This window comes from Strix uralensis, chromosome 15 (genome assembly GCF_047716275.1).
Source record: "Strix uralensis isolate ZFMK-TIS-50842 chromosome 15, bStrUra1, whole genome shotgun sequence".
Classification (NCBI taxonomy): domain Eukaryota; kingdom Metazoa; phylum Chordata; class Aves; order Strigiformes; family Strigidae; genus Strix; species Strix uralensis.
The window spans coordinates 16,648,481-16,675,609 of NC_133986.1; the positions used below are offsets into that span (position 1 = coordinate 16,648,481).

At 39.7% G+C, this 27,129-nt stretch overlaps 2 protein-coding genes across 3 annotated transcripts in view; one reads left to right on the forward strand and one right to left on the reverse strand.

The window, feature by feature from the left end:
• KCNC1 (potassium voltage-gated channel subfamily C member 1) overlaps nucleotides 1-8,460 on the forward strand; it is a 131,254-nt gene extending 122,794 nt beyond the window's left edge. For both annotated transcript variants that reach the window (XM_074884304.1, XM_074884307.1), the window contains one exon: nucleotides 6,317-8,460. In XM_074884304.1, coding sequence (XP_074740405.1) covers nucleotides 6,317-6,498 — 182 coding nt within the window. In that variant the 3' untranslated portion in view covers nucleotides 6,499-8,460. The remainder of the gene's footprint in view (nucleotides 1-6,316) is intronic.
• The window catches only part of SERGEF (secretion regulating guanine nucleotide exchange factor), a 156,408-nt gene that overhangs the window by 804 nt on the left and 128,475 nt on the right, over nucleotides 1-27,129 (reverse strand). The window lies entirely within an intron of this gene.

A 27,129-nucleotide genomic window follows, 5' to 3' on the forward strand; every position in this document is an offset into this window, starting at 1 on the left:
TCATGATCCATGTATTATTATTACCCCATAGTACTCTTTCCTGAAGCACAACGTAAATTTTATTCTATAAATGGCTGGCATAATAAAAAATCCACCCAAAAAACTCTTATTCTGAACTACAAGAGATATTTCTTCCCTATTTTCTTTTCTTTATTTGGCTGTCACAGACTGTGCCTGTGAATTTCTGTAATAAAAAAGAAAGCCATCCTGCAATATAATCATGTTTCTGATGCCATTGGTATTTCTGAAAAGCAGCAGGTATTAACAGCATGAAGTACCATTCTGGAGTCCATATAATGACAAGTGCCAAAATTCACAAAATCCAATTCCTATCATAATTCTAAAATAATTTTACTTTTCAAAATTCAGAAACAGATTATTGCAAAGCTAGCAGGACCATCTTTCTCTCCTACAAATCCAGTAATATTTCACTGTTTGTTTTCTTTACATATTAGGATATTAAAGTTCTCCTTTCCTGTAATTAAGTGTAAACATTACTAAAGTCAGAGGTAATTAAACAATGACCTTTAATTTTCTTGATAATTTTTAAGGTAATGGAAAACAACAAAACACCACTAAAATGTCACAGTAGGCTAGATACATCTCACCTAATACAGCAGTTCTGTTACTCTTATCTTAGAAGGCACCATATTTTCTCATGACTACGCAGGTGCAATATTGACAGCCCAACCTATATCACAAATGCCCATACATGTGCTGCAGAAAAGTATCAAAAAGTAAATGTGCAACATATCCCATTTAAATATCAACAGATCACAACATCTAAGAAGTTAATTGGCATTTTTTTGGTAAGGTTCCAGGTAAATATATCTATGTAAATATTAGCAATCAGGAAAAAGACATCACAAACTGAGACTAAAGACACATCAGAGAACAATTATTCAGGGAAAAAAAATTCAAAGAAAGAAAACCAGCTGCACCTAAGAAAAGGCATTCTTTTGCACAGTTATCACGTGAAACCTGCAGAATAAGCCTACTTAAGAGCAGGAAAACTTCCAAGTTTAATGAAAAGGGAATATAACATGCCCTTACATTAATAAGGTGACTGTGGTAACCTTTTTTTACTAGACCACTAGCAATTAGTACAACAACTTGCATGTTTATATGGAGACTAACTACATCTGACTAAAGGATTTTATTTTTTTCATCCTGTTCCATCAGGACAATAGAGAGGAAACCAGAAAGTTTTTGGTCACCTTGAATTACAAACTGCTCAATGGAACATTAATGGCATAATAAATATTCAAAGAAACAGCGCAGGGGGATATTAACCTCTCAAATTGATAAATACATCCAGTCAAACAATTTAAAAAAAACAAAAAACAAAAAAATCACAGAAAAATGTACAAGCTAAGAAACCCCCACACAAGAAACCCCCACACAAGAACATTTCCCCTAAAATAAGGATCACTGAGTCTTTTCCAGCCTTTATTTCTCCCAGGCATGTAGAAAGGCCACCAAATAGGTCTTTCTACATGACTCCAGTGAGTTCCATCATTACAGAAATGGGCCAAGAGTGAAAACTGGCAAAATAAAAATAGAGAGTAACTAGGATTTATGAATGGTCTTATACAAAAATGCCTCGTACATCTGTGGAAAGCTAGGCAGAAATCTGAAGGGATGAAAGGGCAGCTGACATACAGAATGACAGGCCACAAAAATGATTCTGATGAGAATCAAGTCAGAAGTCAGGGAGCTAAAAGGCAGAGAATTATTGTGAAAATAAAAGGTATACCATACCACATCTGCCTGTAGAAGATTTAGAGAGAGGTTTGGACGTAAAAAAAGCCAGATTCTATATCTGTGTCAGAGGAACAGAATTTGCAGAAGACACACAGTCTTTTTTTTTGTAATAACATAACAAAACTTGGAGTTGAAGGAGGGCTGGGCAAAATGACTGTGGTGACACTGGCCAGGAGGAAACAAGCAGCTATGTGAATCACTGGCACAGAAGTTGAAGTTAATAAAGATCAAAGATAATGAAGCATCCATTTAAAAAATGACATGGAAGAATATCTGCATAGTTAAGGAAAGGCCTTCATTAAGAGGAAGTAATGGCTAGCCTTGGGGCAAAGGGTACCATTTCATTTCAATTCTTTTTCCTTCCCCCACATTCCCCCTGCTTCTTTTTTTTTTTTTTCTTTTTTTCTTTTTGATTGCTTCTATTCACAGTTTATTGCTAATAAAAACCTCAACACAGTCACAGCAGCTGTATATGCTTTCAGGAGAAAATTCAATTTTTATGCCTGTGCCAGACCCTCCCAGGATGAAAGACCATTAGAATGATGTGTATTAATACAGCTACAAATTGCTTCTAACTAAATTTAAAACAAGCACTGCAGCATGTTCTCAAACCAAGTGATTTGTGTTTGGTAAGGTGCGGAGAAAAAGTTGCTCCATGATACTGGTTAAGTGAAACAGCATAATACATCGCACTCACCTTTTCTCTTTTAAAACATTGTGGTTTAACCCAGCAGGCAGCTAAACACCACACAGCTGTTTGCCCACTCCCCCACAGTGGGATGGGGAGAGAATCAGAAAAATGGTAAAAGTCATAGGTTGAGATAAAGACAGTTTAATAGGACAGAAAAGGAAGGGAAAATAATAATAAAGATAAAAGAATATACAAGACAAGTGATGCACTATGCAGTTGCTCACCACCCACTGACCGATGCCCAGCCAGCAGCAGGCCGCCACCCCTCAGCCAGCTCCCCCCAGTTTTGTTGTTCAGCATGAGCCATCCGGTGGGGGATACCCTGAGGTCAGCTGGGGTCAACTGTCCCGGCTGTGTCCCCTCCTGATTCCTTGTGCACCCCCAGCCTGCTCGCTGGCAGGGCAGTATGAGAAGCTGAAAAGTCCTTGACTTAGTGTAAGCAGTGACCAGCAACAACTAAAACATAAGCGTGTTATCAAAGTTTTTCTCATCCTAAAGCCAAAACACAGCACTGTACCAGCTACTAGGCCTATCCCAGCCGAAACCAGGATGAACATAAATACTCGAAGCACAAATGAAACCACAGAACTCACACAGCAACACAGCAGAATCCCAAAGGAATTTCACTTGTGTTCACAGTCACACTAATGAAAGTCTAGAGTAAGACTATGCAAGTTTTTTCCCAAACATTAAATATACAAAAAATGGGAAGAAAAAAAACCTTAACAAATCTGCCTGGTTTGCTCACACACAACAAGAAGGGACTACTGCTCTCCTTCTGTTTGCAATAATTATCTAGGCTTTTTTTCAAGGTAACCAAAGTGACAACTGCAGTCCAGAGGCTGATTAAACTGGAGAGAAGTACTTCTAGATAAAATAAAGCTGCAGCATATTGGACAGAAGACAGGATTCTGGGGATTTAGAGTCGCTCCTCATTGCTGAGTACTCTGTTCTTCAGATGAGAAGAATCAATGTTAGTAAATAAGATGCTCTGGGTGAGATTCACTGCACCTAGCTTCAGCCACCTAAAAATCAAGCCACTTAGCTATAGATCGTTATCCTTCAGTTTTCCTCAAGAGCCAATGGAGTCATCTACACCTCTCCAACAGGCAATTCATCTTATCCAAACACTGGTGTCAAAATCAAATCTATCTCACTCTGGTGACTATAGAGGGAGACCAAGTGATTGTCTTAGCCTAGGCATATCAGTTTTAAACAGCTGAAGACAGGTTATGATAAATCACATCCTTAAAATCAGTTTGAAGGTAAAGCAAGGAAAACTGGAAACAAAGAAGCTACAACTATCACTGCAGCCTAGTTTCACCAACAGTCTGCTTTTAAACCAGTCTGTGCCCTGGAGACTTATCACTGAAATCTTCTTAAAAGCTTGTCTCTCTTCTGTTTCTCCTCTCCCACTCTTCTAACCACACAAACCAAAGTTGGCTTTAAAGACTATCCAAGTATCTTAAAGCCAAGCTATTCAGACAGCTTCATATTTTAAGGATTTATTAAAATGTCTTTGTACAGCTCTACTGTATAGGCTCTGTGCTCTTAGCAATACTCTACAATACCTCAAATTATTATTTTTTTTAACCTTAAATTAGTGCCACTCTACAGATGGTTATAGAAAAAGTTACAGTAGGCAAGAGATCAGCTCAGGGAAAGTCAAATTACTTTAAACAGCATCAGGGCTGGACCACAAACAAAATTCACTCGTCAGCCATTCCCCCCTTCACTGTCTGAAAGCATTCAAAACCTCACAAGGAAAAATGTAACAATATGCAGAAGGAGATTTAGACCATACTTCTCCCAAAGAGCTGTAAAACACAAGTGAATAAGTCTTCCTATTTTTTCAGGGCATCTGGCAATCCAAGGTGTCACATAAAATAAATATCCCTCTAAACTTTTGTGGCTTTGTTAGCAACAATTCTGTCATTAGTGCAAAAGATTTGCAATTTTAGAATATAAGAAATAGGCTTGAATTGTTTTCTTCAGAAAAACATGGAAATGTATTCATAACTAAACGGGAAGTCTAAGCATTCTGCAAAATCTTATTAAAGGCAAAGTTCAGTAAGTGGAATATCAGATGACATGCTCCCAAGACATAATATGGTACCTCTAAAAGTAGAAAACAACTAAGAGATTCATATAGTGCCAGTTTTATTATGGAACTACATTTATACCCACATTTTCAAGGGGGAAGCTGTCATGCGCTCCAGGCAGCCCATCCAACTGCTCCTAGAATTGCTCTGTACCACAACCCTCAAAAATGCACATCTGACTTTACAGTAAGCTGGATAAAAATCACAGGCATTGCAGTGCTAACCCAATATACAGATAGGAAACAACATACATTTTTCATATTAAGTACAAAGTCATGGTGCTAAGGGCATGCTAATTTCAAAGTTAGCCTCCAGTCAACAATCTGTCCTCATTCCACCTTTACATCATTAGTAGCTCTCCCTAGGCAGCAGACCTTGACCACTCAGTCCCCTCCTCAGCAGTGGCTTTACACAAATGGGAAATCAGATGACTCAGGTCATGCGTCTGTGGTTCATCCTGGTACCTGGGAAGAACAACTGCCAAAGGCCTCAAACAGCTACTCATAACAAATGCATGAAGGCTGCACGATACAGACTTCTCTGACTGGGTGCTCTAAACTAATATCTTACGTGAATTTCTTTTTTTTTTTTTTTTTTTTTTTTTACAGCAGAAGCACTGTCTTGTTAGTCAGACTTTCTCTCTGCCTATACTTGTATATTGTGTAATACAGCAGGGACTTCAAACTGGATCAGGGCCTCAAGGCCAACTGTCAAAATATCTAATTACAGTATACAACTAACTATTGAAGAAGGTCAGAAAATCAGCTGGAGTATACAAGATGCCTAGTATGGCTTAGGGAGCCACAGTGGTATGTGGAGTACTGTAAAGTGGAGCAATAAGGCTACCCATCTTTGAAATTAATTTCATTTGGGAAAGTCTAATTTCTAGTTTCTCCTTCAGGATCAGTATCTATCCCACAAATGGCAAACAGAAGAGCAGCACAGAGCACATCTAATCTTTTCTATCCTCATTTCCATAGCATACGAATAGCCAAGAGTTACAAAATGGGAAGGGGAAAGAATCATGATTATGATATCATTTCTGAGTGCAGGACAATGTAGCACATCTGGCACAGCCTGAAAACTGTATATGGGGAGGGATTCCAACATACAGCAATTCAGAGAAGTAGAGAAAGATACAGTAAGAATGGCACTTAACCAACACGCTGTGCATTTTCCTATGCACCATTTTAAGCATCAGGCAAATAACTGAGCCCGTTCACTACAGGTACTGCCATCTTGCCAATATACAGTGACAATAGAAATTTTGTTCTGTTCTCACAGGACACTTCAAAGCAGGAGCTGAATGGCTCACTGCACAAATTAATATGCATCTGTTCAAGAGAATCATTCCACATTGCATCAAAGAAGCCACGGTTTAGGTTACTATTCAGGCTAGTTTATGACAGATTTTATTTTTTCCTTCTCAGTTACGCATTGCCATTTTGAAGACAAAAACATGAGGAAGAAATTCACAAAACTATATCCTAGGATTTAAAAACAACATACTTGCAACTAGAGATTTCTTGGGCCGCTGCACCTTTACAGTCTCTGTGGCAAAACTCAGGTCTTGTAAAATGGAGATGTTTGCTTTGCTGTGTGTAGGTAGCAAGGAGAGAAATCTATTGAAAGAATTAACTGTTCACATTTCTGTTTTCACAGGGAAACACAAATGGTACTTATTATGACTAAAGCTGATGGGTGCTGCACAACGTTTTCCTTTTGGTTTTACTCAAACATGTCAATTCCTTCCCAACAGGAAAGCATCTTCAGCTCAACACAGAACAAAACCTGGGCTCACGACTTTGTGCAAGACTGAACGTATCTGGTCCACTGACAGTACATGAGGATTATATCATACATGAAGCAGCTGCAGTGCAGAGAGGATTAAGCATTAAAGATGCTTTTTTTTACACCTGTAGAAGACAAGAAAATCTTTAAATTTTGCTCTCTCACGTACAGGACAAAAACACCTGACAAATTAGTTAATGAAGAGATTTGTCTTGAGGCTCTGAACGTTGCACTAATGTCTGCTCCATCAGAATATCAGGAATGTCAGAGAGTGACACGCATTCAGAACTTACATCCCTGCCTCTCAAAATGACAGGCATTAAATGTGTCACAATGCTTTAACTTTGTACAACCAGAACTAGACAATCATGATCGCAACACAGAGCCAGAGACTGCAGTCTCATAACCCTCTCTATGATGTGAAACAGAACATATAGAAAATACCTTATACTAAGTGCTTAGTAAGAGGTCATCCATGCAAAATAAAATGGATGAAGCAGTATGTCAAAGCACATCTAGAAGGGTGCAAGTCATTCAAGTGTCCCATGGGACCACATGGTGCCAATGCCATTTGCACCCATCTGGTTCTGGGTATAAAGCATTACCATTACAAATTTACACACACTTTTAACTGATGTAAATGATTATATAAAGAAAAGGAGGGGACAGTTGCAATTCATTCTGCCCTAGAACATTACATCAAAAGACCTAGAATTGAAGGCCATCTCCAGCACAGGCCTAGGAAAAGTAATAGATGATAAAAAGTTCAATGATGAACATAGAAGCAAGAATCTGACAAACCCCTCAAACTGCATTACAGTACTACATGTAGCTTCTAAAGCACTAAGCAAATCATAGAGCAGGAGAAGGTACAAACAGCAAGATGAGCAGCAGCATGCATGTGAAATGGTGCTTCCTCCTACTTCGTTGGCTGAAGTCAGGAACAAGAGACCCCACTGGGCTCTCAGGAACCCTCTCCTCAAGAAACAGCAGCTAGGTTGGAAAAGAATATTTTGGAAATGCTTTGGTGCTTAACACATTTTATAAAGCAACTCTTTGTATTATACATTGATCTATTTACAAGTATGTAGTTTTAAGGTGATCATGCAGACCAGGCTATATATGGCTGTCAGTCCTTGGCAGCTTATAAAAAATACTTACGATACAACAAAAGGCAAAAAGATATTCCATATGGTCACTTTTACCTACAATTGCTTATCTGACTGCTGTTCTCTTCCCCTGAAGGGCTGCTTGCACTGAACAAAAGTGTGTGTTCTGGGGTTTATCTCTGAAGGTGTCCTTTTCTGCAGAACACAGTTCTCTAACTCAGAACCATGAAGTGAAAACGTGTAAACCTTCCATATGGACATCTGTAAAATAGCTTTGTGTTTAAATGGGCTTTAGTTTGGACTTTTCCCCTTTCATTTTCCCTTATCAATTGCAAGGCTGCATTTTGGTCAAGTTTCAAGACACATGATACGAATGTGCATTACTGTTGAGTGAAGTCTAAAAAAACTCCTTGTTGATATTAAACAAGTGAGGGCTTTTTTTCCCATGCTTAACAAGTAATCTGAGGTGAAGTCCAGAAGTCGTAAGTTAAAGCATTAGAAATGAAAAGAGAAAAAGTCAAGGAAACAAGCGGTCACTGAGTTTTTCAGTTTCCTTCTTACTGATTGAACTAGTAGATTTTCTCACAGTTATGCAAACACTGCCTCAGAACAGAAGTAGTTGCAACTCAGCAGTGATGTTATTACGATGCCTTCTTTTGCAAAGTTTCAAGTTGTAATCTTAGCGTAACACAATGGCTCAGATAATGGCTCCCCTGCAAGTCTCACAGTGCAGTTTTAACAGCAACAACACTGTAGTACATGTGTACCCGTGAGAGCTTTCAAATACCTAGCTTGATACAAGCTATAGCATAGCTGCAGTCGGAGAGAGTTCAGGATGAACTAACCCTCCTTTCTGGGCAGGATTTGTGGATTACGTTTCCTCTGTGCTGCAACTGTTGTACTTGAGTTAACCTACTTGTATCTGGTTCAAGTGTGCCTATACACACTGTACTGTAGTGCAAGTGCACATCTAATAAAGCTCCTATGGGTCACGTGGCTTGTCTGTCGGTCTTCGGTTTTGTGCCTATTGTTATAGGGATCCTTGTACTCGCGGCTGTGTTGGGGTCTAAACAGGGTAACTCAAGATCTACTCAGATACAACAATGGTTGGGTCATTTGAGCACCTAGAAAATGACTTGGTAACATCCCCACATTAACATTGCTGTCCCTTAAAAACCATCATCCCCCTCTATCTCATATAACACAGTTTTGTGAACTAACTGCATTCCTTTCAATGAAGAAAATAGAGCGATAGTTGACAGAGCTGTGACAAAAGATGAAAGCAAGCAAAAAAAGAAAAAAGTCCCACGATTCAGGCTTTGGGTGCCAAGTGACACCATTTGAGTTGTTCTGATTAGGAATGGCAAACAACATCCCTGCTGCACAGGCCCAAGGTACATTCTGAGGACACCTCACCACTTTGCCTCCATCAGTATAAGATGCACCTAAATTCTGAATTGCAGGCAGCTCCTTAAGTAGAGAAAATGTATCAAGTCAGTCCTTGAAGGAAGGCAAGCACAAAAGAGTGTCCTGAGATGAAAACCTCCTGCAATTAATACTGCAGAGATGTTTTCTGAAAGTTTCTGCTCTAGTACATTTTTCTGGACCCTGGCAAAATAGCCATAGTGAAAACAGCATTCATGCATCAGGTGCAGGGATCTGAGCTTACAAAGTAAAATCTGTCTTTGGCACAGTGACAGGAAGAACAGCAGAGGGATTCAGAGGCGCCATGCCAGCTCCAGAAGGTCAGGGGACCAGAATGGACAACACAAGCTGGGTCCCTGAGATGCTGTTTGGCACTACCCCATCTGATCCTCTGCATAACCTCAGGGAGAAGAGGAAACCAGCTGGAATCAAGACAGGAATATCTGGCACCATTTTGGAAGGACTGGGATAACAAAGTATTCTTCAGAATAAGAAAAACAAACAAACACACACCCAAAACCCCAACTCTCTCCCTGAAATAATATCTGACCAAATTAAGAATTCAAGAGCTTTGTTCTCCTTGCTTTGGAGGAAGAGGAAACACCGGAAATATGGGGTTTCCTTCATGCACTGACCTCACTGTTCTTTCCTGTGTTCATGCAGAAAGCCAGTTTGGCACTAGGCTAATCACAGAGGAGGAGCAGCTATAGAAAGCAATCTAGAAAGCAAGCTAGATAGAAAAGAATTAGAATTTAAGGCCACATTTGACACTATGACAAATATTTATCATTGCTCCCAAAGAAAAAGTAATAGCATGAAAGCCTTTGAAATTATGGATAATATTACTGAGAAAATAGTGTAAAAGACTAAAACCAAATCAGCTCAAATTTCTGGTGAAACAGCAAGCTCCAGTTTGCAGTGAGAAAAACAATACAAGATATGCATGTGTGTCCACAGGACTATATATATAACATACAAACAAATGAATGCTATACAAAGTAGTTCTCTCTAACCTGCAATATGAATGTGAGAGAAGATGAATTTATTCTTTAAACTACTGGTAAACAGAACAACCAAATATGAAGGTGACAAAGTCAGACAATGTTGAGATGTGTCCTTAAGTAACTTTAAAACTGTTCTCTGACTCTGCTTCAAAGATCTTGTGATAACTAAAAGCTTGCTGAATACCAATAATGAAAATATTTCTTGTACAATACAGCCAAGAGATCTTTACTCTTCAAGATCACTTACTAACAGAACAGTCTCTATTCATGAGTGAACCAAAATGCCATTCTCTTGACTCTGTAGGCTTCTTAAATCTACCCAGGAATAGACAAAGCAAGAATAAGAATTTTAAGAGTCCAATCAACTTTGCAGAAGTGATTCATATTCCCAAATCATTCAAACACTTAAAAATGCTATTTTTCCTTAAATTAGAGCCTTTTTTTTGGGGTGATTATCAGCATTTTAAAGCTCTCCATATAACTTTTGATACAGAAATGTTAAAAATAAAGACCATAATCTTTATTTAAAAAATACTACAAAAGGTACAAGAACCAACCAGATCAAAGTTTTTTAGGATGACCGCAGCCACTCATTGTCTTTCTCAATTTACCGCCCAAAAAAAGAGTAAAAAGAATTACAACACAACTGGCGATACTACACTTAACATTTGTGCTTGTAAAATATTTGTATGTACATAAACACACATGCAGACATGTATTCTACAGAAAACATACATGTAATTACGGATCTTGCCTAGGCAAATAGAGGAGATGTGTACCTATCTACATAGGTAGATATATGAAGCAGCCAGCATCTTGGCTGCTGCCAGAGAGATTTAAGTCCAAATTGTAAAAAGCTGTTTTCAACAATGAAGTGACATAACTTTGAAACTGAAAGATGCACTGTGTATTTGCCACTGCTTTGTTACCCGCTCGCATCTCACTCCATCACCCCTCACAGTCAGTAATGCCCACCTCAGGCCTGGCTATCTTTTGCAGAACTTTTTGCTTAACAGATTTTATGCTTTCGGACCCTGCATTAGTAGCAATGCACAACACGTATTCTTTTTCTGCACACATCCCTCTGCTGATCACTACTGATTTGTAGTACTTCAGTTTCTGGAAGTGGCATTCAATCTGCCTAAACCCAAACCATCTGTGGTGCTTCTACTTACAGGTATGTACATATGCATGCACATATCCATCCTTCACCTAGGCACCTAACTTATTTCATACTCGAGTGACAAAGAGGCACTTTCACAGCAGGGTTCATCTCATCCAAGGCAAATACCTGAAGTCAAAAGAATTCTTCTACCACCCTTTCACCCATCTTTCCCTCTCCACTGCCTATAGATATCTAACTAGCTCAGACATAGCTTAAAGTTCACACAGACAAATCTTGCCCTAGATGCCCAGCCCAAGCTGCTTTACAAACTTGTCAGAAGATATTGAGCTTTCTGAAAAATCAGATACTTCAAAGGCAAAAATCAGAAACTGAGATTTCAAGTGCCCCCCAAATCTTTAAACAATTTGGAGAATACAGATGTAATCTTCCATAATGTCACATACAGACAGGCAACTCAAAATGTTGTCCAGTTAACCAAAAATTTCTACAGCATGATGGTCAGCACCACATTAGGTGTCACTTCAGTAAACACTGTGATCTATCTTTATAGTTTTACTGCATCTTTGGTATCTAGCTCAAATATATACTATAGGAAAGGAAAAGAAGCAAAGTCTTGATTCAAAGGCAATTAAGTTGTGTATGATTAAATTTAAAGGGGACTTCATAAGTTTATTCAATTACCTGATGGATTAAGTCTGTTTCCAATTTCTGCATGAGAATGCTATTACTATGGAGGAAAAACATTGCACTTTACTAATTTCCAAGGAAATAGGAATTATCTTCATGTCTAAGTAGTAGCTCTTTGTTGTTTAGAACTGCCTTTAAATCACTGTGTTGAAATACAGTTCCATTAATTTCAGCAGCTCTGATTTTCAACACCTCTCTTGGCCAATGTGCCTTGCTGAAAGGTTGCTGATGGAACTGTTTACTTTCTAGCATGAGAGGCTATCCTTTTCAGAAATTTCTTAAGGGAGCCTTCTAATTAATTAGTCTACAGTTCCCACACCACTTCATTTCGTTCTTTTTTTTAATTAGGTTGGGGGCGGGGGGGGGGGGGGGCGTTGGTTGGGGTTTTTGTTTGCTTTAGAAAGCTCCCAAAGCTCTCACAGGGAGAAGTATTTCTTGCTCTCTCTCTCTGCAAGAGATGCTTTTTAGATGCTTTTGCTACTGAGAAATTTTTTGTCTCTCCAGAGAACAATTAAACAATGACAACTTTGTGTTCATTCTAAAGAATAATTATACTTTTGAAGGTTTTATTTGACTAATATGATATTGACCATAACTTTTCATCCACAAGGCAATGTAAATCAAGTTCAGCCTCATGTCAGTGTGCACTGGCTAGACCCAAGTCCCAGGAGGTGCAAAAATTACTTAGCTGACAATGTGATTAGGTAACCAGTTCTCCTTCGGGCTGACTACATGGATGGATTCAAAGCTGCTTCTCCAACTGGCAATCAAGCAAAGGTCTTAACAGGATTTAAGCAGTGAAGGCTAGCCTTGATGGGAATGGCCAGGGGACCAATAGCTTCTCCTTGAAATGAGAAAAGAAGCCAAGAGGAAAAAAGATTGCCTGTAGTTGAGAGCAAAAACCTGAGTCATGACTAATTCCTTCATTTCCAGCTATCAGTTTCCATTACTAACACTTTGCTCCTCTTAGACCTGTGACTCCAAACCTTCTCATTACAGAGGGAGAATTACCCTGCACAAAGCAAAAATATAATCTTCCTTCCTCAGCTCTGAAGGGATCTGGTCAGACCTTCCCTCCCAACAAATGGCAGAAACCATCACAAGCAGCAGCATACAGTGGGGGACTAAACCTCTGAGTGCTGCCTGCATTACTGGCCAAAGGCTACTCACCGACTGCTTGACTATTTTAGCTATTTATATTGTTATCTCTTTAGGCCAAGGAACATCTTACACCACGCCTCCTCTGCTACATGGTCTGACCTCACCTTGAGCCCATGGACATTGTGTGATGAAAACTAATAATGAAAAAACTCTAAAAATCTCTGGTTTATTTAATCATCCATGGGATTAGATTCACATTGCTCTATAAGTCTGGAACTTAAGAAAAAAGTGAATAAAAACCCTGCAGTGAAGGCGTTATTGGGTCCTGGAATGTTGGCTCATTTGTGTATTTATAACATACTTGAAAAATGAACATTCAAATTTAACATAAGATGAGACATCATGCACTTACTTAACTGTCCTTTCTCACATGCTGACTGATATGAAATAAACCCATCCTACTTTATTCAGTCATAAAAGGAACTCAGGGAAAGAAATCATGAAGGTAAAGATGACTTTTTACAGGCCTGCTTTACAGAGTGATTCTATAGGAAAATGCTCCTCAGTGCTTTTGTCTCCCCATCTACAGACAAGGGACACATGTCTATCCCAGAGAAGATTTTTAAAAGTCTACGGTTTATAGCAGTAATTCACACCAAATCCTCTACTTAATGACCATATAGCAAAGAGAAAAGAAAAATAATATGTAGTGAAAATAGAATTCAGTTAAGCTCAGCACAGAGAATCCATGTTAAAAGCCATGTTAGGGTTCCTGAATGCACATGAGATCTGTTGAGACAAAAAGAGTCAGTGTTAAGCTGTACATACCCTGAGGATTAAGTTAAGCACTGAATTCCAGAGTCAGGAAAACAGCAGCATTCTCTGAGCATGACATTTCTGTCTGTATGGAGGGGTACAACTCAGAGGGCTTTAAAAGGCAACTTTAGCTTGCAACTTCAGCAATAGCTGAAATATGCTATGAACTGAGATTTTTTACATTCATTTTGGTATTTATTTCTTATCTTCCATTTTCTGCATCCAGCACCCTTTTTCCCCCAAAAAAGATGTCTTTTGTCCCCCTTCTGTGCTGTCCTCATCCATAAAGCATTTCTGCAGACCTCTGCATGAAGACAGCATTAGCTCCAAGGATATCAGAGCAAACTAGAATTTGCTCTGTACCTGCACACCAGTACTGTCTCTTTCAATCTTTCTCTGCCAATAAAGGATTTTATGGAATTGCAGGTGGTTTACTTTCTGTGCAGGAGGCTAAGAGCTGCACCATGTAACTATAGCAACAACCACTGTGAAAGCTCTCAATTTTTATTGACATGCCTCACATAACCTCATGGAAAAATTTATACAAATGGAGAAACAGAAAATTAAACATCCCAAAGGCCAAAGGAAAATATTGTGGTGATCTGCATCTATATGCATTGCTTAAATACTTCCCCCATAGTAATTTGCTTCTTTTACTGTATAGCGGTAACATTAAAATAGCATTTTAAAATTCACAGTTTAAACAGTAATTTAAGCCTCCACAATGCCAAAACAGAAGATACGCATGCAATCAGCTTAGAAAACACTGTAGCACATTGCTGTATCTGACAGAGATTCATCACTGAGAAACTGACACTGCACAAATGGAGAGAAGAAATAAAGTACACACATTTTTTCACATAGAGTAATAAACATTTGCATAGGGATATAATGAATTATTCATCTCTTACAGACAAGACAAAAGATGCATCTTTCTGAAAGATATTTATCCAAAGGATACACTTCTTTTAAAAGGAGTTTCCTGTGCTCAGAGCAGTTGAGAACTGTGTGAAAATTATACTGAAATGCTCTGTCCCAGTGTTAGAAATCTGTAACTTGATAGACAAGTTTGACATTCCAAATCCAATAAAACAGTTTCAAGCTCACGGCAAAATATGAATATGCCACAGTCTGAAATGGCCTCAAGGGTCCTGGAAAGGTACCAAATTGCTTACGTTGAGCTTGAAAAGGCCACCCGTAAATGTGCTTCCAAGGCCATGAGCCACAGTGCTGGAAATTTGATCCTTGCTAACCGCCACCATTTATAGCCTTAACCTTTACTACATTACTTCAATTCTCTCCAACAGCTCAAACAATATGAATCAAAAACACTTCCAAAGATTTTAACAATAATTACCAGACTGACAACTATTCTGGCTAAAATCTTGACCTTTATGACAAAGTGCATTTGCATAGTCACAGGAATAGCCAGTTTTGCAGTCAATGAACCGGACCAAAACACTTCACCTCAGTTGCCAGTTATTTCTCACTTCCAGCTTTGTTGCCATGATTTATTTCTCTGAAAAAGCACAATAATCCTAAACACTTTTTCATTCTAATGTTCATCCAAAACAAAAATATTTAATAGCAAGGTTTAGGGAAAACTACTGAGCAGTTAATATAGCTCTTCTGAATCTAATACTCTTGCAGTACACGATGCAATCTAGGCTGCCTGGAAACGATGAAAGTGATGTGTTGCTATGGAAACAGGAAGGCACATGTTTAGGTTGCTCATCCCTGAAGAGCTGCCCCACCAATATCTTTAAAGTCTGTTAATAAAATTTTAATCAATAATTAGAATAAAGTGAATTTCACCTCCTGTTTGGCATCAGAATCTTGGTTCAAACATTGTCAAGCTCTTTTAATGTTCCCTGCATCGAGCTATGCCTACAACATCAAGAATTAATTTATGCACAAACAAAAATGTCAACATGTACTTATCTAGTTCAGCTACTTAAAATGATTATTCCGCCCAGCAATAGACACCAGCTTCCCAATTTAAAATCTTGTGCATGTAGGAATGTGCTTTTTAATTTATTAATTGATGATGATACACCCCCCCCCCCTTAAAAAAAAAAACAACCAACCAACAAAACAGATCAACTCTTCGATTATTACCAGCTTAAGGCCATCAACCAGGGATATGCCCATTGAGAAAGTGACAGTTATCCCAGTACTGGAGTTATCACTCACCAACTCCCCTAAACATCTGCTATTTCCTAGAAATAATAGTTTCCATCTTACCATGATTCAACTGCAGACAGATCTTCCAAAACACCAGGGCTTACAATGTAAAAATGCATTTCCAGACAGCCAAACAGAAAACCGGACAAGTTATTTGCTGGTAAAACTCCGCTTGTTTCACCATTGTAATAGCAGAGAATCTGGCTCCAAACATGCAACCATGAATTATCGGTGCAGCTAACTATGCTGGTACACCTATTCGTTATTACACTGGGAAATCAATAAGCAAGACTTTGTTAACACTGTTTACTAATCTATTAACTCACCAACTATGTACAATGTTAAGAATATCAGAGTATGCTAATAAACAGTTAACAAGCTTTGTATTCTGGATCACAAAACAGTAAAGCAAAGCTGAAAGTCAAGAAATCCATTCTGTGAACAAAAGATGTGCATAACATTTTTTTTTACATAGTCATACATTATAAATTATTATTTTTAAAATTTCAATTAATTTCCATTAATGTATACGATATTTCTCTGTTTCAATATTCCTGGCAGGACTCCAGTGGTCTATTCTGACAGGAAGAAAACCAACTCCCATACCTACCAACCATGAATCTTCACTGCACTGAGATCTTAAACCAGAATATTAGAAATGCCAATGTCAGAAGACATAAGTGACACCAGGAGCAATACGTCCTTTAAAGAGGACACACTTACGTGGTTTAAGATTTGGAGATTAGGAGTAGGGGTGATTTTCCACACTCTACTTGCAAAATAAGCCAGCACTTTCAAGAATATGGCAGTTGCTCTATCTGCTGGTATATTTGGTCTTGAAAGTTTTCTAGAAAAACCCTGACACTAATCTCCTGTTCAACTGTACAAGATTTTTAAAGTGTTTCTTATTTTTAAATTAAACTTGAAATACACTGATTTCCTCAAAGAAGAGGAACACCACTCCCATTTCCTTTTCCTGCCTTTGTAATTAATATGAAGACATAATTGCAGGCAAAACCCTCCTCCAAACCAGGATCCCACTGTGCAGGCATTACGCAGTAGCTATATGCATAGCTCCAGCTTGCAGCTGAAGTTGGAGATATCTCCATTTTTCATGACAGCACTAAAGTACATGAAAAAAATCCAAAACCTTTTAGGATGAACATTTCCAAAAAGATAAATAATTGCACTTTGTCCACCTTGGGAATGCTTAGCACATTCAAAAATCCATTTTGAAATTCTATTTTGTTTTTATAACAGAACATACAATATCAGACGGATGGTAATCTTATTTAACTGGAGCTTATAAAAATGTATTCCATCAAAACTCTTCAGAATAAACATTCAGTTCTTGATAAAATATTTGTCCAGAAACTTAAAGGAACTAAAATTGTTTTGGTTTTCCATCCTAAATAGTTCTTTTTCTGAATATAGACATATTTTTGATATTTTACTGAAGTCAGTCTATTTTCAAGATAAGACAAAAATAACAAAAAAGTTTTTTAAAAAAATCTTGATTTTTTTTTAATCCAATTTTATCAGCAGGGTAAAATACAACTAAATCTCTAAGTATTTTGCTAAATAAGTATGTTCATTTACCCCATCAGCAATAAAAAACCAGGATCTCAGCAATACACTTCCCCTTGGCTCAGAGGGTAGGGCAGCACTTCATTCCTGTTAGTTTTTAAGGGCTTGGCTGCTCCCTAGGCATCTGCACTGGCTACCAAACTATTTTCAAACGTCATTCCATCCAGGCATCTCTCTCCTGAGCATCAGTCACAGTTATGAATCACAAAATAAATGCTTCAGATTTAACAGTGCTAGCTCTGGCCTTCAAAAGAAAATTCTGGAGGCAGTTTACGGAAAACAGAGAATGACACAGTGCCATTTGGTGTACAGTGCCCCCAACCCGTCTTCCTCAGGAAGGCTTCCTTTTAGTCATGATACTTTAGCTAATTCATATGGCTTTTACTGCCTAAAAGCCAGCGTGTGGCTTTACCAATCTCCTTTTTCCTATGTCCGTATTTTAAATCCAACTTTTTGTTCAGAACTTTCATGGATCCCAGACAGGAACAGCCTCAAGACATGGAATAACTTAGGGTGAACCTCTGGAGATGACCTGCTCCAGCCCTCTGCTAAGCCTACTCATAAACCTTGAAATTACTACACTGCTGTGATACACTTTACACCAGGCACTGTATGCAGAGAAACTGCTGGGTGCAACTGGGTAATCTGAGGCAGTTTAATGTTTGCTCTTCTCAACCAAGTTTCCCATTTTCCCAAACTCATAGGATCTTGCTTTTCCTCCACTAGCACTTCTCTACCGACAATAATCCTCTTTCTTTGCTGAGAAACTCAATGTGACTCTGCAAAAAATCCTATGCACTAGCCAGCTCCCAAACTGTATCATTTTCAAAGAGGGTTGGGTTTTCAGCTTTTTCTTCTTTTTAAAAAAAAAAAAAAATTAAAAAGCACATACAAAGCTAATTTCTGCAGATGGAGTAAAACGTACCACATGAACCAGGCAGATTGGCTTTCTCATTGGACACTGAAGGGTTGCTATGATTCAGACATTATGCTTTAATATTTAAATTTCCACAAGCTACAGATATGCTGATATAAGAACAAACGTCAGAAGGTTGATCTATTCTGAGATCCATCTCAGAAGAAGGTCGACAACACACTTTGAAATCAGGTTCTGTTTCTGTCTATTGGAATTTGACAGATTTCAGTCACTTGAGTAAGAAAAGATTGCCAAAGAGGAATCCAACAGTACAGTGCAGCTTTCAAACGATCATGAGAAGACACTATACTGTAATTTCCTTTGTCCTTGGTGGAAAATGTAAGAAACAGCAAATTGCTTTATTTATACACATTGTGTCCCTTTGTCCTAATTTTTATTTTCAAAATACTCTTTTTACATAGATTCACATTTATCTGCTGCTTGAATTTTGCAATAGTACCATACCACTTAACTCCACCCAGGAAATTTACTCTGCAGTGTTATTTTTGCCTCCTCTAAAATTTGGCAGGCCTGGCAAACAGGGAGATTTGACAAGCTCCCTACAGCTCTGGGCATCAGAACGATGAGGCCTCAATGTGTTTGGGTCTGGTTTGTGGGTGGTTGTTTTTCCTTTCTTTCTTAAAGAAAGAAACCTTTATGCTGATTCCAGTCTTCAACACTGCATCTGAACAGTGCAACAACTGGGGAAAACAAAATCTACAGTGTCAGCCACTTACATGTGTTCTCACGTAGTCACCATCTGTTTGGTAGTCCCAGAAGTCAGCAGCTCGTATCGCAAAAAGCACTGTCATATTAAACACCCTGCTGACACAGAGACCACGGAGCGAGGGACCGAGCCCCCTAGCTGCTGAGCCATCAGGTTATGGCCTCAAAATGTACCAGCAAAGAACCACTAAAAGACTTCAAGTACTTTTCCTCTCTTCATTTTCCCAATTACAGGCTTCCCACCGATGACGAAACTGCTGCAGCTCATATTGCATAAATTTGCTAAACAATTGCAATTTTATGAACTTGCAAGTCCACAAATGTCTCTTATTGCACCTGTCTGCAAGAATGAGCTTACGTTGAAAGAAATGTTTCCCAAAAAAAGTAGAAACAAAGGTTACAGTCCTTGTCAAAATAAGCCATTTGCCCTTTATTCAGTACAGCAACTGTTGAGTTAAACAGGACTTAGGAACCAGTTTGAATGGCTGGAAGTATGGTCTCCTGAGATCTCATGGAGGAACAATCCAAAAACTTTGCTATATGGTAGGATGCAGTTTGCTTTCTCCAGCTTAACTGGCCTATGTACATGTGTGTGGAAGCTCTGGCCTTGGCACCCTGTCCATCCCTAAGGGCTTAAACAATACAGTGCGCCCTTCGTGACCATATTGCTCAAGCTCTGATCCTAAGAGAAAAATAATCTCTGATGATCAACCTGCCAGCACATGATCACAATATATGTAGTCCCAGTGAGGGACTTGGGACTGGCACCTGCAAAACACAGTAATAAAAACTTCTGTCATCGCAAATGGGACAAGGAACAAGCTCATACATACATACACAACATATATATATAGGTTTAAATCAAAATATGGATTTATTAAATCATTATTCCTTGGTATAGCAACTTATTTACTTTAAAAGAAAGCAGAAAATCTTCACATCCGCATTATTTGTGGCATTTTAGGCTTAATCTTATCATGTCAATTTATTTCCCAGGAACAAGAGGGCCTGACAACCTCCTGCCTCATGTTTGGGTTGATCTCGCCAGCAGAGATGACAATGCAGCATTTGCATTCTGTAATTCCCTTCTGGAGATAAGCAGATTTCTGTTTTTACAGAAATACACCAATTATTTTTATGCTGTGTATACATACACCTTTTTTCTAAAGCTAGTTCTGGAGCACTTAAATCTGCTCATAAGTGTAGAATAGAAATTTTCCTAGGCATGCAGTTCCTTTTCTAGCAACTACTATTTGACAGCTGAACTGTGAAGTCTCTCCAGCCTTGTAAAAAGAGCCATGTAAGGGACTCTGCTTATTGGAGGTATCACTGAATGCAACTGTTTCAGTAATGAGAACTTTGTTTCCCCAAAAAAAGTAGACCAGCAACTTGCAGAAGTGTCGGCATGGAGACATAAGCAGAGAATCCTGGAAAAGCCTCCAAGAGAGTTCTGCCAAGTTTGACATTGTGCTCACTGAGCTCTCAGCTCCTAAACTGACCGTGATTGCAGACACATCATGCAGTCCCAATTTATTGTGACCTAAAGGTCATACCAGAACAGTACTAATACAATGGTAGCATCAAAAGGACCCCTGGCAGGAATACCAGACACTGTCCTGCCCTGTGTTCCCAATAGCCATCAGTAGAACATAATTGAATAACAATGGCAAAAGCTGATCATTAGTAATTCAGAATCCACTTCCATGTTAATACAGCAAGAAAGCCACTGCACTTCATGCTGACAAAAGGGCTGGATTGCCAGGGGGCTCAGACCAAGCAGAGACCACCAGAAGAACAGTATCATGTTTCTCCAGAGAGTTGCCCTTTGCCAGGAGGGCTTTCACTGCTTGTGCACTGGCCTGCCCTCCAGGCATTGCTGCCATTCTACCTTTCCTTTCTAAGGTAAATCCGAGCCTTGATCTTGGAACTGGGCTACACAGAGAGCAAAAAGAAACATAATCTGAGATGGCCAAACCCAAAGGAGATAAGAAAATGTAAGGGTAGGCAGACAAATACAGGCACTGAACGATTAGGGGCAGCCAGAGCAGGTTCACAATTAGACCTCCCTGGCTGAAGCCGGGCATGCATTGAACTGACAATGAGCAAGCAGAAGTTTAACAACATAGTATCAACCAAGAGCAGCAGCAGGAGATGAGCAGGCTTTCTTCACACTGCAGGGGATCAGAGAGAATTCCAAAAACAGAGACAGATTCAATTTAATATAGTAATTTAAAGGGAAACCAAGAGGAAAAATTGGGGTCAATCTGTATGCACATGACATTCTCATTGACAAACAAGTAGGCAAAAAGATTTTTACATTTCAGAGGCCTCCAGAAACGAGCAGCACCCAGAAGCGCAGCAGATGGCCTTGAAAAAATGGCCTGTTCACTTCAGAGCCCCAGTGGGAGCTGAGCCCTTTCAAAATAACTGGAACAGTGTCTAGCTATCAAGCAACCACCAGCAAAAGAGGTGAATTTGCTTTCACAGCATTTCCTCTGGTTCATTCCAAGTTTTGCCTGCTCATTTGTGTATCTTCAATTAAAATACCATTCTTTTTTTCCTAACTGGTCTTGCATTAGCAGCAGGGGAGGAAAAGAGTACAAACAAAAGCACTCAGTAATCCAGTCTCCGAAATGCATCTGAAACGGCAGCTCCCGGGCTCTGACACAGCAGCACTGAAAAAGCCTGCTGCTTCCCCTGACGTTCAAGGACAGCGGGGTACATCGGTCTGTGCATTTGTATTCCCTGCCACTGCACTGGCCTGGCCTTTCTCCTCGCTCCCCCAAGCACAGACATCATCTCATCATTGGAGAGATGACCTGTGAGCAAACTGCACTGCAGCCTGCATCGGCTGGGAACTGAGCCCGAGGTGAGGGAAACAACACATAACAAAGCTGCACGAACACCAGACGTGTACAGCTCTTGACATGCCTGGATGTCAAGACATATGCTCTCTCTGCTGCAGTAAGGACTCACCAGCAGATGCATAATGTTGCTGTGATCTCCAGAAGCAGCCTTTGTCTTTGCTGTATATGTAGCACCAGAGCTCAGGCTCGTTTACTTTAAAAAAAATATAACGGAGAGAAATGGATTTATTGGTAGCAAAATATTTTCAAGTGCCTACTGCAAATCCGGTATCTCTCACTGACCACAAATACAGAAAAGTATCTGGGAGAGAGAAGATAAGGCTTTACTAACAGTCTAATTTTCATTTGGTAGTGAAGGAAGTCCTCATTGAGAAAAAGGCAGAGGAGATAAAGATAAGATCAGAGATGGTGAGAAGGCATTCATAAAGGGCAAGAGGGAAAGGGGGGAGGAAATCAATCACAAGTACAGACAAGATCAAACGGCAGCATACCAGTAACAGCCGTATTTCCTTGGGAAAAAAAGCTGCAGGATGAAGAGGCAGCACAGCACCATGCTGTGAGGAGTGCTGCTCTCCGCACCCACTGCATAGGAGAGATTTGTTCTTTCTCCATAGCAACAAGATACTTAAAAGCCAATCTGGAGACTGAAGACCAGCTTAAAAACAAAACACAACATGTATCGATTTATTATCTCTATTTTAAGCCTCAACTGTGAAGTACACAGGATAGCATTTGTTTAGCCTGAGGAAGCATCTTCATGGAAAGCTCTCTTCTCCTGTTATACCTCCCTGTCTCAGAACCAACCCTTGGTGTGAAGCAAACTGTGGCACTTCCACATGTTCCTTACTCTTAGGTAATGCCAAATGCATTAGGCACAAATGCACCTTGCGGCAGCCTGAGTGCTCACAGCTGAAGCCTATCGGCTGCTGCCCTTTGCACGGACTGCAGGAAGGCATCAGTACATCCCAACTCTTCCCACATGTTCCAGGAGGGAGTCCCAACCCTTTGCTGCAAAAAAGTACTTAAAATAATAACAATTAAAAAAACAAACCACCAAAATCCACTGTTTAGTAGTTACCAGATCCAGTCACCATTTACAATGGCTTGGGATATGCTCATATTCTGTCCTTGAAGTCTGCTTATACCTGCTTGGAAACAGCTCTGCTCAGGTACCTGAATGACTTCAATAAAGCCATTATGCTGACTGCATTGGCAGAGCTCTGGAGACATTACAGACCTCATCTCCTCCTCAAAGGCACTGATGGAGCCTGCACAGCAAATTCCAGAATGCACCAGGATTATTTAAGAAGCTCATCAAGTTTGGGGTGAATGGATTGTACTGAAAAAGCTGCAGAACAGCTAGGGTTTCAGTCCTAGCCTTGGTTTTGCTTAGCTGCTGAGATTAGCTTCCTCATGGAAGGGGGCAATAAAAGAGACTATCAAGTCACAGTTCCTTAACCACAAGCATCACACCTATGTTTTGGTAGTTAATTATTCTGAACAGCTAAAACTGCATCTTTACATGTCAACTCCAAACAAGAACCTTAATAGAACAGAAAAGTTTACTCAGAATAATTACTGCTCAGTTCAGGTACTACTCAGTTAACTTGAAGATCTGCCAATGGGAATTTCTACTCTTCTCCTGCAAAGAACAACTGTGCAGCAGTATTAGAATTATCAAGAACAAACACAGCTGAACACAACAGAGAGTAGCACCATCTGTACTCAGCTAGGAGTGCTTTACAAATAGCTAGACAGGTAGGGGTAGGGCAAACAAGGCAACCCTCATGCATTCAGCGTCTCTCAGGGTATGATGGCATTGCAGGCTGCTAAGGACAGACCACTGCAGAGAAGTGTTTACGCAGCACCTAAGCAGGGAGACTTTTGTCCACTGGAAGAACAAAAAACATGCTGAGGGTTTGGAAACGCAAGCTAAAACTCCTAACTGGCACTGAATACTGAAGAACTGGTGGGAATTGGGTATGATGAGGCAAACCGCGCAAATGCAGAAAGTTGTTGATTACATATAAGCATGCCAAAAATATGGTACACTGTGCCAGTTTTCTTTGTTTTAAAGTTTCCCTTCCACTGCAAAATGTTAGTTTATTTGAATATCCAGATAACTATGAGGAGGAAAGAATAGCCTGTTTTAAGATTATCCAAAGACCTATTTCCAGTGTCTGTCATGAAAGCCATCTTTTGAATTTCCCATTAATATTAAACATAGTTCTAGTTTAAATTCACCCATGAGTCATAAGTTTAAAAAAAAGAAAAAGCACTGTACTCAGCAACTTTGCCTTGGCTCAGCACTATTATCTTACAGACTTCATCTGTACATCTGCTAAATCAAGAACTCCAGAAAAATCCAATCCACATACACTAAACATCCATCTGTCTAACCATTTCTTCTATGGCCAATATATTTGAACAAAATATTTTGGATTTAGAATACAGAAATTTTCAATCAGCCCATCTTTAGCCACTGTATTTATTAGTAAAAAAATTCTTATGGGTCTTAGGTTTTCATTTCCTTGTGTGACATTTTATTCAAGAATAAAATATTAATTTTTAAGCCGCTGACTCAATTTACTCTTCTTTTGAAAAAAATTACTTTATCTGACTAGAAAATATTTCTAAGAGAGCTTCATAGAAAGGATAAGAGTAATTTTCATCTGCATAGATTATGAAGTAGAAAGAAAAGTATGAATCAGCTAGTCCTCATAAAAACACATTTGCTAACCAAAGTCTGTTTCCTATACAATTCATTACAAATGCAGAAATATTTCTTTTAGTAGTAGTTTCAAAGGTTGCCAGGAGCAAATCTGTGTGGAATGCATACAAAGTTGTTCTGTTTTCTTCTGTGTAGGTTACCTTACTGAACTCAAAATGGAGGTATCCAGAGAGCTTTTTAGGAAGCAACACAGCTAAAAGATATGTCTTTTCTTTGGTTCGTTTTTTTTACAACAGTGGAGAATAATGACATTTATGACACATTAGCTCAGAGCTTATGGTAGCCCCAGAAAAGTGCTGTTTCCTATGTAGCCAAGTTTTACCCCAGCTATGGAAATTTCTCTTGCATCAGAGAGACAGAGATTTTCACCCCAACCCCCATCCCTATGTTCTAAAGCACTCTCCTACACCAACAGGCCTGAAGGTAACATTTAACCTCTCAAATCCACTTCAAAATGCTGTGGGACTGCGATGTCTGGTGATCCGCCATGGAAGGGCTGTGTTGTGCTGTCAGCAGTTCCTGTGCATGGCCAGTTCCACATGCTGCTACATCCCACCATTTGTGTTACGGCTGAAAGGTGACAAGGACATTGGTGGCAGGGCAGTCTCCTAGCCAGATGGGGTGGTCAGAGGATGTTGTCCCTGGGTGCTCCTAGGCAAAAACACTGCACCCACAAGGAACCACAAAATGCAGCTCATTACACACCAAAGTCCCAGTCAGATCTTGGAGCATATTCTTAATAAAAGGAGTCTGCAAGATGCTTCAGAACGCTTGCCTCTGCCAGCATCGCCTCTGCTTTGCAAGGCTTCAGCCTCAGCCAAGCCCACATCTCTCCCACCACTGAGCCAGGTTGGGGGTCACACTGTGGTCAGACGTGGCATTTAGCTGGGTATCCAGCACAGAACAAAACAAAAAAAAAAAAAAAAAAAAAATCACAAGACACAGGCTGCAAATCACAAGGGCTTAATTGTTCCACCTTAGGAAGTTTAATTAGCTGATGATGTTATCTTAATTAAATGGTAGTTAATCTAAGTTTATATTTAAGCCTGAAATGTGAATATATTTTAAAAACTCTTGATGATAGGAAATCTGAAGAGACAGAGGAAGGAAAGGAAAAATACCAGAGAAAGTAGGGTTGGTTGAATTTGATAATCAACTGTATTTCTAAATATAGGCAATTACAGCTCAGGTGCTTCCTTGCTTAGGGTTGTCTAGGTGAATCAGATTTCTAAGAGGGAAATGGGAGGGTCTCCAAACAAAATTTTAAAGCAGATAAGCAAAATATAAAAGGTAAAGTTGATGGTAAGAGGAAAAAAAAAAAGTGCAACCTGTCAAGTCAGAGGTTAGCAGAGAATCCTTGAAGAGTCCTGCTGTGTGCATAGTTATTTACACTTTTCTGGTTCACAGAAAACAGTGGTGGTCTTGTAAAAAATTTACAGCAATTGAACAAGGTGCCATGCATACAAGCCAGAAGCCAGCTTGAGAGAGTTAATGGGGAATGATAACCCTTCCAAAGAAGGAAGGAAATGGCTGGCCACTTAAGAAATTGTTTCCTGTTTCTTCAAGGGCAAGGGAAATGTAACATGGACAGCACAAAGAAAACCTGAAACCCAGGAATTACAGCTGTAACCTAATAGTGAGGACTCTACTAAATGCAGATACCATCATCTTGGCATCTGAACAGTGAGAGACACTAGATGTCCTAGTCCTTCAACTTCACCTCCCCATCCCAGCAGCTGGGATCCTCTCTGGGATTCTGGGGCACAAACCAGAACTCTGGGGACCTCCAGAAAAGAAAGAAAAAAAACACAGGAAGAAATGGCATTGGCAGTGTTTGGTGTTACCAGGCATCTCCTTTGTTGTTCTACACTTCATCCCGACAATGCCTTTAAATCCCTGGCATAGGGCATACAAGGACTGCTTTCCACCCTTGCCTGCTCACCAGACAGTACCTGGAACACGGGCTCTGCCCTATGACCTTTATGCCCACCACACTGCACAGCAGTTAGCAAGCCCTGTGTGGGAGCACACCTTCACTAGCCTTCCCGTGGAAGCTGGGGCTGCACTCATTAGTCCTGTGTGTAAGCAGCACTGCTCTGGAGGTAGCATGCAATCAGGGCTGGCTGGAAAGGCAACAATCTGCTCATCTATCCCACCCCTACACCACAACACACTCCTGCCCCCAGGCCTCCTGCTGCCCTCCCAGCAGCCAATGGGCTGGAGTGGGAAGGACTTCCATATTCCTCCATCACCATTCCCATTTGTTTCCTGTGTGAGTCCCTTAAAATCAAGACATCTTTTGTCCTTTCTATCTGAAGGATTTCACTGGAGTGATTACCATCAAATATTATTGTAAGGTGTGGTAAAATACAACCACACCACCCTCTTCCTGGACACCTAAATTTTGCAGCCAACATGCTGAACTTTGACTCCCCACTTACAGGCAGGTAGGCTGTTCGTGGGCTCCTTTCCTTCTGAGCAAAGCTAGGATAGACCCCAGAT